A 17,514-nucleotide genomic window follows, 5' to 3' on the forward strand; every position below is an offset into this window, starting at 1 on the left:
CAAAGTCCAATGAAGTTTGGGCTCTAGGAAATTAGGAATATTACTATCCTTATTAAGAATAAAAGACCGGACTCAGGAGTTTTGTTTTAACTTTTGGCTTTGTGTTTTATAAGCATGTTCACTTTGAGGGATTAAAGATAATGGAAAAATAATGTGTCATTTTTTTTCTTCTTATCCTAGGTCGTTGGTGTAGCTCAGGCCATCAACAAGAAATCAGGAAACGGTGGGACATTCACTGAAAAAGATGAAAAGGTAACAGAACCAGAGGCTGGCACGATGCCAGCTCAGAGAGACGTGTTCTCTCTATAGCACATGACCTCTGGAGTAAGGCATTGCTGAAACGGTTGCTTGAAAAAAAGTAAAGTTAAAAATGATGTGGGGTGTGTGTGTGTGTGTGTGTGTGTGTGTGTGTGTGTGTGTGTGTACATGCGTGTGCATGCGTGCAAGTGCATAAGTTGAAGAGGCGAAAGGGTAGGAGGGAAAGATGTAACTACAGTACTCATCTGTGAAATTCTCAAAATATATTTTAAGAGGAAAAGAGGTAAAAACAGCGTGAATTTTAGAAGGATGCCTTCAGCTGGCTGCAGTGTTGTGTGACCTGAGGGTGCTTGACTGTCATCGGCAACCCTGTGCTCTTCCCTCATGGAGCCACCAGCCAGCTGTCCCCTGAACTGGGTGCACACCGAGGGTCCTCCGTACTCTAGTGTCCTCACTGTACTTCCCATGAGTGCTGCAAAAAAAATCCTCGAGGGGGAGAAAGGATTTCTCTAAGCCCTGCACCCTGCACCCTGCACTGGCCGAAAATGATCATTTTCCTGCTGGTAAAGCAAATCCCCTAGCTTTGTAAGCTTCACACAGGCGTGCCAAGGTGTAAATACAGGATGGGTTATAGGAATTCAGCTTCGGAAAGAACAGCGGTCAGTGTTATCTCTCTGTTCCCGTCCAACTCTTAAGAAAAACATTCCACATTTCACATTGACAAGATTCCATCCCTGGTCTCCCCTAGGTCTGCCTACACCTTCGTTCTCCAGAGATTGATGAGTCTTATCTATTAAATATGTATTATACATCTGTCAGAGCCCACGGCATCTCCACTGCTCCAAGCCATTGCTAACATGTTGGCTCCTCTAAAAACTAGTCGCTGCTTTTTAATTCGAAAGGCATTCAAACAAGGCGATCACTGGAGTTTCTGCTATGTGGCAGTAATGACACCTATGCTAGCCCCCATGTTTTAATTGATCCAGACCACAGGAAGTGCCTTTTAAAGTCTGAGTAGCATACTTCTATGCTAGTAATTACACCTGAACACTTGATAGGAAAGCATGATTATTAGATAAACTTTATGCCTGCTATTTATATAGTCCATTGGAAGAAACCTGCTCTTAATAAATATTTAGGCTGTATCACATCTTGACAAAATACATCCATGGGTATGGATAAATCGTACCATCTTGCAGAGTGCTTTAACCACTAACTTGACCATGAGGCACATCACCCTGTTGCAGAGTAATAAGGATTCAGATCCATATTAAAAAGATGACATACTTAAACTGATACCTGCAGCCTTAAGTAACACTTAACTTGTCACAGCCAGTGTTCTCTTAAACCCGTGAGTTTCCATTGGCTGCAATAGTAAACTGTATTTGTTATTGAATCAGTGTCATGGACAATGTCCACCACATCTTCTATAGGGGAAATCGTGATCGCACACACAATGCTCACTTCCGTTCCTCTCCCCTTCCCCCTCATATAACATGAGAGCCAATGCTCAGCCGTCCCATTGGTTACTTGTGCCGTTTGCCGAACGCTTACCTTGCATCCGTGCATAGCAAGCGCCTGCATTCCGGTGTTTTGTGTTTATTTCAATCACGGGTACTTTCATGTTTCTGAAGTGTTTCTAGATGGTGCTGCAGGCAGTTCCAACCTGGCCGTTCTCGTCTCTGTTCCAGGACTTTGCTGCCTATCTGGCATTTTGTGGCATTGTTCTTCACAACGCCCAGCTCTATGAAACGTCACTGCTGGAGAACAAAAGAAATCAGGTGAGTGTCATCTCTAAAGAGATCAAGGCGGCCTCCCCACACCCCCCCTTTTTTTTTTTTTTAAAAAAAAAGCTGTTGTTTTTATCTGATTTATGAATGCAAACTATTAAAATTCAGTTCCCGAGACTCTGATGGTCACTTCCTTTTCCGTTTTCCGTGCTGTGGAAAAGCACCATCTCTGTTAGACCACCGTGTTCTTTGCCTTCAAAGATGTGGATGAACTCGTGTCCTTGAATGATGGTTTTAGCTGTTCTTCAACTGTGGCCTCCACTCTGCTCCATAGTTTACCAAGGGGAGCACCTTAGCATCCGTGGTCTTCCTCACATCCTTCCTGAATCCTGTTTCTTAGACCTGCTATCCGAATCTTTTTTTCTTTTTTATTGCTGAAGCTGCTAATGTACATATTGGTCTATGGCCATGATGAACCATTCTTAGGTTTCGTTTATGTTAATTCTAATTTGTAATTATGCTATATACATATCTGTATTGCTTTTGCTATATATAACTTATAGTTTCCCCCAATATTAACCAATTCCTTCCCTCATTTCTTGGAACTTTTCGCTTTAATGTAATCTTCTGTTCCTGCCCCTCACACACACTCACCTCTCTCACTTACATATTTTATAGATTTCTTCTTTTCTTAAGATGTCTGAATTAAGGATTTCCATATTTCCCGTCACTCTAAAGTCCTCCACTCTGTGCCTGGAGTGTGTACAGCAACATGGACTTTTCCTTCAAGCTTCTCTTAGAAAAGATTCTATTTTCTGGATCTCTCAACTTCTTGTTCACTTACATCCTGTTTTGCTCCAGCATGTCCTCAGCTAAATGTCTAAGAGCAGCATCGGTGAGGTAATCTTTGTGAATCCCTGCATGCATGAAGATGCCTGATTTACCATGCACCCCTTCGGTTGGTGTGAGGGAAGCTGAGTTTCTCAGATGTTAAGGGCCACCAGTCTTCTGATGAGCGTTCAGGTTCTGACCCTTGGTTCTTTACGAATGCTTTGTGTGTATTGTCCATTATATATAAAATAGGACCTGTATTGTCCTATATGTTTACATTTCTAAGCTTTTTGTAGTGCTTGGATTTGTTTTCGTAGCAGTTTCACAAGGTCTCTTCTTATCATGTCTGTGTGTCACGCCATCTGGTTAAGACTGGAGGTATCAGGAAACCTTCAGTTTCATGTAATCATTTTTCATGACTTTGTAATCCATAAACTTCTCCACACTCTATTTTCTCTTTTCGGAATTAATGCTAGTCTGGTACTCTATCTCAATGGCAGGCCACTTGACTACCATGGGTGAAGCCCAAAGTTCAATTCCCAGCACCAAAAACGAAGAAAAAGGAAGGAAGACTCAGTGCTCTTAAACCAGAGAATTCTCCATATCTCCTACTCTGATCTCAATCCTTCTATCTCAGTTAGTTTTACAAATACAGCTGTGATAACACCATATCCCTCCTGTGAGCTCACGGTCCATGCCCCCTGGAGTCCTGAGGCTTGGCGGGGCAGCCTCTGCTCATGAGGACTCATCTCCCTGGTTGTCCTGTTTTGTGCGGTGTGCTCCCATAATTCATTTCACTTCTGCTTCTCCGAAATGTTGACTTCCCCGAGTCCACCTTACTGAATCCTGTCCTCCCAAGCGCAGCTAGAATGGTGTGGCATGCACAAGTCCTCCAGAGGAAACTTCTTTCTGGCCTTCATCATGTAAATTCTTTAAGAGAGACTGCAAAGACTTCCATGCATCCAGAAGCAGAGGATAATACTTAGAAAAGCTCAGAGGGAACTTAAAATGTTTTTTTTTTTTTGCACAAAATATATTTGGGTCATATTGACAAGAGTTCTTTCTTCAACTCTTCCCACATCCTTCTCATCTCCATAACCCAAGCCACACAATTTCTCTCTGTGTGTCTCCGTGTCTCTGTGTCTCTGTGTCTTTCTCTGTGTCTCTGTGTCTCTGTGTCTTGTCTCTGTCTCTCTGTCTCTCTGTCTCTCTCTCCCTCCCTCCCTTCCTCCTCTCCCAAAAACAATAAAACAAAACAAGAAGTACAATTGTGCACATGCATTGAATCTGTGAATTGCTTTTAGTAAGATGCCTATTTTCACAAGGAGATTCATCTGCTTAGATCTTCTGCAATTTCTTTCCTCAGTGTCTCAAAGATCCTATGCCACAAATCTTTCTTGAAGTTATTACAAAAGTATCGTTTCATTGATTTGTTTATCAGTGTTTGCCATTTGTGAATAAGAAAGCTATTGACTTTTTGCATGTTAACTGTGTGTCTTGCTACTTTGCTGAAGATGTTTATCAGCTTGAGAAGTCTTCTTATAGGGCCTTTTGGGAGTCTTTTGAGCATAAAATCGTATCATCTGCAGATAAAAAAATACTTTTACTTCTTCCCTTTCTATTTATACCCCCTTGATCTCCTTCACTTTCTTGTCCCTAGCCAAGACTTCAAGTATTGCATTGAATAGTTATGGAGAGAGGGGACAACTTACAAGATGGAAAATCTTTGAGTTTTCTCTGTTTATGTTCATATTGGCTACGGGCTCGCTATACATATTTTTACGTGTTGCACTATGTCCTTTGTACCCCTCACCTTCTCAGAATGTATCGCGAAGGGCTATTGTATTGTGTAAAGGCCTCTCTGCACCAAATGATTGTGTGAGTTTGTCTTTGAGACTCTTTGTCTTGAGCATGACTTTACTGATGTAGACATGCTGAACCAGTCCTGCATCCTGAACGAAGGCAACTTTATCATGGTGGGTGATCTTTTGATGTGCTCTTGAATACAATCTGCAAGTATTTACAAGTTCATAAGGGATATCGACCTATATACCTTTCTTTCTTCTTTTTTCTTTTTGGTTTGGGTCTTTGCAGGGTTTTGGCTATTATGGTAACAGTGGCTTTGTAAACAGAATCAGGTAATGTTCCTGCAGTTTCTGTTTTGCAGAGTAATTTGAGAAGTGTTGACATTAGTTCTTCTTTGGCAGTCTGGTAGAGCTCTGCCCTGAACCCATCTGGCCCTGGGCTTTTTCAGTTGAGAGATTTTTTAAAAATTATTCCTTCTCGTTCATCTGAGATTATGAGTCTACCTAAATTATTTATTTCATCTTGATTTAACTTTGTCAGGCTAGATATATCAACAAATGTATCCATTTCTTTTCGTTTTTTCTAGTTTGTTAGACTACAGTTTCGAAGTATATTCTGTGATTCTCTGGACTTCCTCGATGTCAGTTGTGCTGGTCCTGTTTATTTCTAATTTTATTAATGTGGACATATCTTTGTCCTTTTCCTAATTTGTCTAAGAGTTTGTGAATCTTGTAAATTTTCTCAAAGAACCAACTCTTTATTCCATGAGTCTTTGTATTGTTTTTGTTTCTACTTTGTTGATTTTTGTCATGAGTCTGTTTCTTCCAATATACTCTCGGGGGCTATTATTTTTTCTTGGTTTTCTAGAGTTTTTAGTTTGATACTGTCATTGTTATGAGATTCTCTATTTTCTTAAAAAATATAGGCAGTTTGTGCTGTGAACTTGTCTCTTGGAACTGCCTTCCTTATGTCCCCTAGGTTTGGGCACGTTGTGTCTTCATTTTACTCACTTCTAAAATGTTTTAAATTTCCTTCTTAATTTCCGTCTCTATCTAATTTTCATTCAGTAACCAGTTGTTTAGCTTCCATCAATCTCTCTACTTTCCGCCATTTCTCTTGTTGCTATCCAGTTGTTCTGCGGGTCAGCAGGGAGTCACAAAAAATGGAGGTAATTAGAAGGAAAGAGCTGGGGATGGGGTGGTCTTGGATCTGCAACAGGAGGTCTAGTCCCTAAGACATGAAGGGGGTTGACGAAGGACTTCTGTAGGCAGGCTGCAGCCTGAGTAAGGATAGAGCTGAAGAGACCAGAATAGAGGGACAGGAAGGAGGAGTTTTAAAACTTTGCTGCCTTTGTACTTTATGAAATATTAACAATGTTGCTAATGCATTAACAATGTTGCTAATGCCGATCTCAGAAGTTTACAACGATGATAACTATTCACCTTCAGGTAGATAACTGTTCAACACATCTTGTAAATATCATATTTTGTAATCCCGATAAAAGTCCGATGATACACACTTACAAACTTGCCCTGCCTTACCTAACTCCTGGGAAGAGTTAGGAGCTGGTTACATTAGTCTAAGTTCCCATCATCTTCCGACTATACTGACTACATGATCTGGGCAGGGTTGCATTAGCTACACAGACATGGATTTAATAGTTGAGTGGGACTTGCTCATAAACAGTCTTTAACCCATTGTATTGCTTTAGTCTCTGCCCAATCACAATCTGTCACCTTTTCTCGTCCAGGTATTACTTGACCTTGCTAGCTTAATTTTCGAGGAGCAGCAGTCATTGGAAGTAATTCTGAAGAAAATAGCCGCCACTATTATCTCCTTCATGCAGGTGCAGAAGTGCACCATCTTCATCGTGGATGAAGACTGCCCTGTGAGTACAGACAGGGACTTCCGGTTTTGCAAAAAACGGACACTTCTCTTCCTTGAAAGTGTATTCTGATTTCAAACGCTATTTTTCCTTAGAACACACCCCAGCTCCCAGTGCCTATACATATTAATGCAAAACCAATACAAGGGTGAACTGTTTATGAAGTGGGTTGGAGGCGAGGGTAGCAGAAACCTTCAGTGTCCCGCCACTAACCAAGGGTTTTTTCTCTGAGCTACCCCTTGCCTGTGGCTGCTCTGTCTTAATGGGAAAACAACTTGTATTGATTGCACCATGCAGACTAAACCATTAAGAGCTGAGGTGCCTTGGTATCTGAAACAGGTAGACTCCCATTCTGAATGTGTGGAGTATAAAATTTTCTGTCTTACCAGAAATTATTTAGGAAAATTAGCAGAAGGTGTAGGCAGGTGGTGGGTAGGAGTAAAGGAGTGTTTAAGTCCGACATCATTTCCAACGGCAGGAAATGACCCACCATTCCAATACACAGATCTTCAGTCCGTTTATCGCTATTGTTAGGAAGCTTTTCCGGAAGAGAGGGTTTGCTCGAGAATCAGACCACTGGCCTGCCACAGTTTTGTCTCGTGCAGATTTTCTCTCTTCTCACTGTCTGAACCGTGGAATATTCCTTGTGGTGGAAGTTGTTCTTCCACTCGTCTAAGAGGAGACGACTCATTGGCAGGCTATTAGGAAAAAAGAAAGCACTGTCACTTGAATAGGTCAATTATAATTCATATACGACATTTGAGTTGACATTTCTGGTAGAAGTAGACTAATAAAAGACATTTGGTCATACTAAACTTTTAATTGGCTTGGATATTTAGACAACTCACTATCCTCTTAATATGCATGATAGGATGGATGCATTGATTAGTGTAAAATTCATATTGTTTATCAAATAAAAATTCATTGTATCAGAACAATACTCAGTATTTTCACGGGTAGCTACTATTTTATATTTCTATTCACTTCTAAAATATTTAATAAAAATGATTACAAGGTACTTGCTAGCTTTTTAAAGATTATATCAGAATTCATTAATTCAGTATACAAACTTGTGATTTTCCTTCAGCGATCTGTTCTTTAGCATTTAACTTTTTAATTTTTTCTATCGAAGCATTCCTTTTTACAAATTTAAATCTCACTTTATGAACATTCTGTGGAATTTTTAACAGTTAATACCTCTCATGGCAACAAGTTGATTTAGATCAGTGTGGTTTGACTCTCAGCTCAAGAAGATGGCTAAGAATATGTTCTGACCTCTTTTGAAAAAATAAGTCGTTGAGTTTAGAAAAGAATTTAGTTGAGTTACTGTTATTTATGGATTACAACTACTTCAACACAAGTAAAAAGAAAAATGTAAGTTCCCTCAAAATACACTTGGCTTTTCCATTCCCAAATTATACTTTTTATTGTTTTGTGCTTGTGTTTCCTTCCAATATCTCGTCATTCAATCGTAAGTACAGCATGGAGCACTGATATCACTAAAGTCTTCATAATTATTTTATTTTCCTTGTTAAATGTCGCCAAATGGTATATCTCTTTAGGAAAGAACTCTATGGGCTGGGGAAATAGCTGAGCCAGCAAAGTCCTTGCCTTGAAAGCTTAAGAACCCAAATTTGCTTTCAGAAGCCACATAGCAATACCAAAATGTTTGGGGCAAGCTTGTAACTCCAGTGCTTGGGAGTCAGAGACAGGAGGATCCTCAGGGCTCTACTGTCCGTCAGGTCAGCCTAACTGGTGAGCTCCAGGCTAGAGGATAACATTCCTGAGAATGATACCAGAGGTTACCCTCTGGCCTTTCTCTCTCTCTTTCTCCCCCTCCCCCTCCCCCTCTCTTACACACACACACACATATACACTTTCTCTTTCTTTCTTTCACACACGCCCTCTCATACAAACACACTCTTTTGCACAAACACACATATACCACACCCTCCCTCTCTCTCTCTCACACACACACACACACAAACACACACTCACACTCTCATGCACACACATTACATATACACATACTCATGAACACACAGAGTTATATACATACAAACACATATGCACACTCACACACACCTGTGAAGGCATATGCACACAAAAACACACTCATGAACACATATGCACATGAATACACACACATACATGCACAGACACACATGAACATATGCATAAAAAAGGCCTGAGTTTTACAAGCAGCAGAAGTGTCTACTTGAAAGCTTCCTTCGGGTAAAATCAGAAGTAATATGATCTTTCAATAATAGAAAGCATCTTTAAGGATGTTGGGAATTTAGTGCTTGAGTCTATTTGGTCTGAGAATAAGGGAAATAGGTCTGTGCACTAGCACCCTAGTGTAGCACAGTGTGTGTGTGTGTGTGTGTGTGTGTGTGTGTGTGTTGTGGTTTCCATGGTTTTGTCTCAACGATGCTGCCACTCTGCTTTCAGGACTCGTTCTCTCGTGTGTTTCAAATGGAGTGGGAGGAAGTAGGGAAATCCTCCGAGCCTTTGACAAGGTAAGGTGACTTCCGACTCACAAGAAGCGTGTCTGCTAAGAAGTGCTTCCTTAGTAGTCTGCTTTTAGGTGTATGCGTGACAGGCTGTTCGCTCCGTAAAGATGATTTTAATTTCTTAGGATACTTTCTTTGGTGTGAATTGACCTGAGAACTATTTCTTAGAGAGTACTCTGATTAGTTCCGACTCACTCTTTTGTTCCTATAAACTCATTCAGCTAAGACCCGCAAGTACTGTTCTTCCGTTATATTCTTCTGTTTGCACATCTGGAAATATCAGATTTCCTGGCAAACTTTCTGTAAATCTATTCTGAGTTGAAATCAGCCATGAGAATTTACCTAGTAACAGAAGGAGGTCTGTGATCCTCATCTTAGAAATCTATGTGCCCTCTCCGGCTGAATCACATCAGATCTTCCATTAAGCTCTTTTCCACAGTTTCTAAATGTGTGCTCGTTTTTCTATTAATAGTATTTATTTTGAAAAGTATGTGCTGTGTTTGTAGATGGAGGATACAGGCAGTTATCCCGATCTGGCAAGTGCTTTCTGGAGATTATGAAGTGGATTTAGGGCAAACTACTGAATGTTCTTACTAATATTTCTTTTAGCCATACCAAAAAAAAAAAAAAACCAAAAAAAACCCCCAAAACAAAATCCATTATTATTCTCTTAAGCGATAGGATATTCCAAAGAATAGAAATCCACCAAGATGAGGTGCCAGAAATTAAGCGCTTATCATACTTTTCCCTTCTTAAAAGCTGTATATATGATGATCCTATGATGCTGTAACACCGTTGTTGCTTTTGTCACTCTGTATAAATATGAGTAAGTGCGCACTCATTATTATATATAACTGCCTTTGCTCCACAGGACCAAATGAGTTAATAGGATGCAGTTAAAAGTGTAAATCAGTTATGTAAGCATAGCCTTTTGTACCTATGCTACAGCATGCATCTGTTGAATTAAATTTTCATATTACCATTTTGAGTATCATTACATAGTCAACCAACATCTTCTCATATCTGGTGATAGCTGGACCAGCCTAGTGTAATAGTGACCTCTGCTGGTAAATATACATTTTAAAACAGCAAAAGCAAAGATTTATAAATGTTCAGTTTCTTTTTGATAAATTCTCTCTGTAGGCCAAATGGAACATACTCTACCATTTATAATTATCTGCCACTCCAAGTATCTTATAAAATACTTTTATAAGGGATAAATATACTAGTGTGGTCATTTTAAAAGGGAAAAATCTAACTGATTTTTAAACTAACATTATGGTGATGGGAACCATTAACCGTCAATGGCTTTTGTCAGCCTATTGTTTTAAACTTAGCCTTTATTCTAATGATGCAATAAAAAACCATTCATGCATTAATAAAATTATTTAAAATGGTTTACTTATAAAATTAGTTATCTGGTCTAGCTTTATGAAAACTGAACTTTAACATTTGAGAAAGAGTTAAGTTGATATTGATCCTTAATGTTTATTATATTATTATATAGCATATATTATATTATATATTATATATATATATCATACTTCTATAATTGATTACTGATGGTACTAAGATTTGGTACTCTCTATTTCTCAGTACTAAACATTCTGCTAGTTCAGAACTCATCCATGTGATGAAGTGCTATACAATTTATGTTAAATAAATCATTTTCATTTTTAAGCTCTTTTCTATTGATTGAAAGTCATGGGCCCTGAGCCTAGGGATTCAACCCGCTTGGTAATGTACTGCCAAGCATGTGCATAGCCCTAAGGCAGGTGTAGTTGCACACACATGAAATCCCGGCACTCCAGAGATGGAGACGGTAAGGCGGTAGGGTCACAGAGTCACCCTTAGCTCCACAGGACGTGCAAGGATGTGGACTAGAGACCCTGTCTGAAGTAATCAAGGATAAACATTCAGGGCTGTTTTGAGATTGTTTTCTTTTATATGCTTAAATAACATTGACTACAGTTTCTGTATGTTTTCAAATGTTAGATATCAAAATATAAACAACTATTTCCGTGAACCCTGCATATCTTTATTACCTAATCCATGATCCCTGCGTATCTTTATTGTTACCTAACAGGATGAAGTTAGTAGGGCCTGTAGAGCTGGCTTGTCACCCCAGACTCCAGAAGTGGGGTACATTTCCAGATGCTGGGAGGTTTCCTCTCTGTGCTATGATACAGAGCTCATGCTCATGCTGGGGTTGTGTTAACCCTTCATTTTCAGGAGATATTTTAGTGCTGCTATTCCGTCCTAGTGATGTTTGTTTTTCTTAAATAAATGTGCATTTTAATTACGAAATGATAAACACAAAGAGTTGCTCCTTCATAATAACCTTGGACTATATATACTAGCTAGTACTTGTTATTGATTTTAAAATGTGAAAACACAAATATAGTTCAATTTAAGAAGAACTACTTTTTTGTGCTCTCTCTCTTTTTTCTAATTTTACTTTTTACTTATTCACTTTATATCCTGCTTACTGCCCCCCTCTCAGTCACACCTTCCAAATTTCTCCCCCATTCTCCCCTCCCCTTCTTCTCTGAATGATTAGGGGCCCCCGCCTACCCCCCAATTCTGGCACTTCAAGCCTCTAAGAGGTTAGCCACTTCCTCTCCCACTGAGCCCAGACAAGGCAGCCCAGCTAGAAGGACACATCCCATGTACAGGCAACAGCTTTTGGGATAGTCTCCACTCCAGTTGTTCGGGACCCACGGGAAGACCAAGCTGCCCATCTGCTACACATGTGCAGGGAGGCCCAGGTCCAGCCCACGTGTGCTCTTTGGTTGGTGGTTCAGACTCTGAGGGCCCCAAGGGACCAGGTTAGTTGACTCTTGGTCTTCCTGTGGAGTTCCTTTTCCCTACTACTTTTTAAAGTGAGAAAAATTCCAATGCAAAGATAACAGGCATCATGTGGAAGGATGTAGCACTCAGACTATTTTAACTACAGGTGCTGCTGTGTGCTAGCTAGTGTGTGATTTCGTTGATCTCTGAAGCCTCGCTTTCTTCCTCAGTAATGATAGAATTTCAGTAAGGCTCAACAGAGCCCAATGCCTGTAACATTTCTTCAAAACCCTTCCCTGTAGTGTGTGGTTGCCGCCCCGGGTGTGTTTGGGGTTCACCCCAGCTTACAATGAATGGTTTCTGTGAACTTCTGCAACTCAGAAAGCCTTATCTCTCCCAAATTCCCTGCCCCTGCTTTCTCAGGAATCGTCTCTCAAGCAGCTCTGTTGAGACCCGCTCTCCAAATGTTGAAATGTACGACTTAGCCCGGCGCTTCCAGAAGGAGATGTGGAGAACTGTTTGAATGCGCAGAGCTGCCTAGAGAACACAGCATGCTCTAGAAAATGGAAAGGGGGAAGGATGTGGGAGAGGCTGGTGGGGTCAGAATGACTGTCCTATCCAGTCTGGGGTCTGTGGGGTGTGGGAGGAATGAGTAGGGGGAGGCTGTGTGCTGTCCTAGACAGCTCCAATGGCAAAGGAAAGCCTAACAGGTTTGCTGGGGAGCCTTCTAGCTGAGGTTTTCCTGGCAATAGAATCATGGGTCTCAGAACAGTCTTGATTTAGTGTCCTGGTGGGCTCAGTCTTGAAACGTCCCTGGGAGGCATGGCCTCAAAAGTAGCCTCTAGAGATCAGCAACTGAGACATGAGCCATATGCACTTCCTGCTGCTTAATCTCTAAGGCATCTTTTAAGGCCACCGTGATATCACTGTTACATAAAGGATGACGTCCTCCGCATTCGTTGTATTACACTTTGAAGGTTTTCGCCATCTAGTCTATCTAGCCAAACATTTTTTTGGCTAGAAACATCCCCTTTATTCTATCCTCCCCCCAAGAACATTTACTTTTCACTAAGACTTTTCCAGAGGACATGACTAACCTTGTCACCAGCCCCAGTCTCCCACGAAGGGTTATCTCACTCACTGCTATAAGGAAGATCCAAACCTTTCCAAGGACTGGTGCCAACCGTTACTGTCGAAGAATACTTTCTATCTGAATTAAAATGATAATGTTTAAGTAAAACAAACAAACAAAAGCAGCAAAGGGGCAATGGTTGTTTCAGAAAGAAAGTATCATTCATGTTTTATTGCCAGACATTCAAAAAACGGAAACAGGGTTAGTGTCACAGCAAGAGCTCCCTACAGCTTACTCTGCCTGCTCCAAGTTGCCCCTAACTCCAGTGTTTCCAACTGAATTACTTCCCAGACTGTCGGTATGGGGGAAGGAGGCACAGAGGTCTTCTCATTGACCCAGTCTTTGTTATAAGGCTGATACGTCTGTGGATCAGTTCTGTAAAAACGACAGCCGAGATCTGCCAGATGGTTGATAAAACCCAAGTGTCTGACCAGCACCACATTCGATGGGAGATGTTGGGTTTCATTCTCTTCTTTACACATTTTACAAATACTTCATGCACTCATTCACAGACTCGTAGTCAGCGTAAGTCCTGCCTTCTGGACTCTTGGCAGGCTAAGCCAGCACACCAAATGCTTTGCTGCAACCTGCTGCGAACACTGCTGCCTCCACCCACGTGCCCCGCCGCCCACTTTGTTTTCAACAATCTGCAGCTACTGAACATTTCTCGAGTGTAGGTAGAACCGATTCGTGTCAGACATGTGTTTTGCATTGTTCTCCTTTTATTTTTTTCTGCCTATTCCTTTTTACCCCACCTTTCTTTCCCCATCTCTTTACCCCTTCCTAAGGCGCTGCTGGCTTTGTGAACGATTCTGCAGTGCCATTTCTTTCCTAATGGGATCCACTTGGATGTTCTCTGTCCTCCTTCTCCACATGTGGTGTTTGCATTGTTACCAGTAGTATTTAGGAAGGTTCGGTACTTGGTTTGGTTTTGTTTTTGTGAATCAAAAACGCACAAAATAAAAACAGTCAAACAGAAATGCAAGATGGCATCATCTACATACGACAGGGAAATTTCACCTATGAGCATAACAAAGTGGCTGCCTCCCTAAGACCTGCACGATGGTCAAACCAGCTGACAAGCCAACATGGATAGGGGAAATCTCACAAGGTCCTACTCCTAGCTGAAGAACTATAGGCAACTGATGGTTGCTAAGAAACGGAGAACTGCTCTTCCGGAGACCCGAGTCCCATCATAGGTCATGCAATCCCAAGGGGTGAGTCCTAAGCACACACATGGGATCAAGGCTAAGTGGACCCAGCAGATTGTATTTACATATACATACGTGTGTGTGTATGCAACAATAATTAAAGGAGACATGAATTTGAGGAGGGGTCAGGAGAACTTAAGGAAGATGGGAGAGCATGGGAATGGTCTGAATATAGTACTCACGTAGGACATTCTCAAAATTAAAAAAGTATAAATTTAAAAGGAAGGTAATCTGTATTACTTTCTCCTGGGTGTGCTGTGAGCTAGGCAGGTCAAAGGTGGCATTGGACCGAGAGTCTACAGATGTCCCAAATCTCTGAAGCCTGTTCCTCACATCCCTTAACTATGCTCTATGCAATCGGGAGCCGCAATGGAACCAAGCCACCGCATTCATGCTCTAACCAGGGGACCAGGAGGCAAAAGCACGTACCAGTAGTCAAGAAGTTGTCCCAAGTATGCCTTGTCAGCCTATCGACTGGGAATTATTCATGTGGCAACGCTAACTCTGGGCTGGAGAGTAATGCAGCCTTTATTCTGAATGGCTCTGTGTCCACGCAAAGAGGAGTTAGTTTGGGGACAGCTGCCGTATCTTTACTAGACACTGCCCAAGCAGCATACGCAGTTAAAACCTCCACCACTCTATTAGTTTCCTCCTGGCTAGTAAGCTCCTCATTGTAGTGACTGAAGCTTGCTTTTCAGTCACGTGTAGATCCAAGAGTGGCCTCGGGGAACAGGTGTCCAGGCTGTATTTATTGAGGGCAGGAAACAATGCATCAACAGGAAATAACCACGGTCTTATGTAACTTTAATGGAACTCGCGCTTCTGTAGCCCCTTCAGAGTCTCTTAGGCATTTGAGTTGCTTCTGACCGATGTTGTGGACACCACGATGAAGGTAATGGTGAGAATAGCACCGTTGTTACTATTTTCACTTTTTGTCTGTGGAAGACATATATGAAAAGCATCTTTTCTGGTGTTTTTCTTTCTGCTGGTGGCAACCTTTTTACTTTTCCTGTCTAAATTATGGCTTCTTCTCGTTTCATGTCTCTAGGCCGTTATTTGTTTAAAAAAAAGTGTAGTTTTAAGTATTATGCCATTAGCTCAAGCGTGCACTTATACCCTTTTCCTTGAATGTCATGCAGATAACACATGTAATCAGACCCAGGAGATCTGTTATGCAAGGCAGTCCGAATGCCTTCAAGGCCGAGCTGGAAGTTCATCTCATGCCCGTCTGTTCCTCTGCTACTGTCTGTAATATCATCTGCACTCTCTTTCATTCATGCGTAATACTTTCCAGAGCAGAAAGCCTCTATTGGACCATATTAGAATCGAGTCAAAATACATATGACAGAAGGAATGCTGAAATATCTGAATCATTGTGGAACACCGTACAGCATCACTGTTCCAAGGTATAGCCTGCAGATAAAGGACAGTAGTCAGGCACCGGATTGGAACCTTGGAAATCTAGAACCAGAAAAGTTCTTCTCTAAGACATGTATTTTTTTTCTAATTATAATTTTTCTTTACTCTTCAGAATTCAATACCTATATATACAGTGAAATATGCTCATACCTCCATTCCCCTCCTCCAATTCTTCCATGTGCCCTTAGAACATGCTCCCAAATGTTGCTTTTAATAACCCACTAAGTCCAATTAGCATTGCACATACGTGGGTGTGGGCCCGTTCACTGGCCCAGAGAAAACCTGCCAGTGGGAACCCCACCCAGGAAGAATGGTTCTGTCTTTCCCAACAACTGTCAACTGCCAATCACTCCCGGTAAGGGGTGGAGCTAGAGAGCTCCTTTCCCATCCTAATTACACAGTACAGCCTTACTCTTGAGGATGCCACATACTTTGGCTGCGAGACATAGAGAAATCAGCCTGAAACTAAGCAGAATCTTTCTCCCGTCTGGCTGGCTCTCACGGTGTCAGCAGGCGCTGTGCCGGCTGCTAGGGAAGGGAAGACATCTGGTCCTACTGAGTGCTGGACTCTACGTGCAGTGCAATGACCTTCAGGCGATATCTGCCCACCCATCCACCGGTACAATAGAAGTATTTAGATGTAATTAGGATGGGCCTGGCTGGTTTTTTCTGTTTTTTGTTTTTTTTTTTTTGTTTTTTGTTTTTTTGTTTTTTTTTTTTTTTTTTTCTGGCTGGATTTTGTGCAGTTCTTGAGCAGGTGAACCATAGCTGCTAAGAGATGATGATTCTAATAGCTACACGATGTCCAGATGTCATTCCCTGAACTCCTCCACTTCTTCCTGATCTTAGTCCACCTCCTCTTCTAGGACATTGCCTGAACTTTGGTGGGGGAGGGGCGACTGGGGAAGAGTTCCCACTGGGGCCGAGCCCTCAGCCTTTTACTCTCAGCACTTGGACTAATTATACGTTGATTGCTGATGTCGTAATTAGGGTTTCTGTTGCTGTGACAACACAGCATAACCAATGGATTGGCACAAGCCTTTGGAACCTCAAAGCCCACCCCCAGTGATAATATCTTCTCCAATAATGCCACATCTCCTAACCCCGTGGTTCTCATCCTTCCTAACGCTGTGACCGTCTAACACAGTTCTTCGATGTTGTGGTGACCCCCCCATCCAAAAATTTATTTTCATTGCTACTTCATGATTATAATTTTGTTCCTATCACGAATCATAAGGTAAATATCTGCTATGTAGGATATCTGATATGCAATCCCTGGGGAAGGGTCATTCACACCCGAAGGGGTCTCAACCCACATGTTGAGAAGTACTGCCATAATCCTTCCCAAACAGTTAACCAACTGAGGACAAGTTATTCAAACACATGAGCTACTGAGGGCCAGTCTCGTTTGAAACACCACAGCTACCTACTGCAAAAAGAAGCTTCTCTTACCAGGACTGAGAGCATCTGAGGTCCGTGGCATAAACACAAATGTTCAGGGGGCAACGTGACATGTTCATTTAAACAACAGCAGTGGTTTCTTCCCTCGGGTCTGTGACCTATCGCTGTGTGCCTCTGACCTGTATAGTATTACAGTACTAGGTATGAAGCCCTCTCCACTCCGGGGAGCAGGTCTCAAGTCCAACCAGTAATGGAGTAGTTACCCCATAACAATCCTTCCATTGCACTGGTGGGTGGGCAGATATCGCCTGAAGGTCATCGCACTGCACGTGGAGTCCAGCACTCGGTAGGACCAGATGTCTTCCCTTCCCTAGCAGCCGGCACAACGCCTGCTGACACCGTGAGAGCCAGCCAGATGGGAGAAAGAGTCTGCTTAGTTTCAGGTTGATTTCTTTTGTGTCTTCCAGCCAAAATATATGGTGTCTTCAGCAGTAAGGTTTTACTGTGTGATTAGGATGGGTTGTTTTGGAGACCCCGG

The 17,514-nt window shown here is 41.7% G+C and overlaps 1 protein-coding gene across 2 annotated transcripts in view; it reads left to right on the forward strand.

The window, feature by feature from the left end:
• Pde5a (phosphodiesterase 5A) overlaps nucleotides 1-17,514 on the forward strand; it is a 144,432-nt gene that overhangs the window by 54,419 nt on the left and 72,499 nt on the right. For both annotated transcript variants that reach the window (XM_087615296.1, NM_133584.1), the window contains 4 exon segments: nucleotides 181-252; nucleotides 1,950-2,039; nucleotides 6,376-6,513; nucleotides 8,962-9,029. In XM_087615296.1, coding sequence (XP_087471422.1) covers nucleotides 181-252; nucleotides 1,950-2,039; nucleotides 6,376-6,513; nucleotides 8,962-9,029 — 368 coding nt within the window.

Source organism: Rattus norvegicus, chromosome 2, assembly GCF_021556685.1.
Source record: "Rattus norvegicus strain SHRSP/BbbUtx chromosome 2, alternate assembly SHRSP_T2T, whole genome shotgun sequence".
Lineage (NCBI taxonomy): Eukaryota > Metazoa > Chordata > Mammalia > Rodentia > Muridae > Rattus > Rattus norvegicus.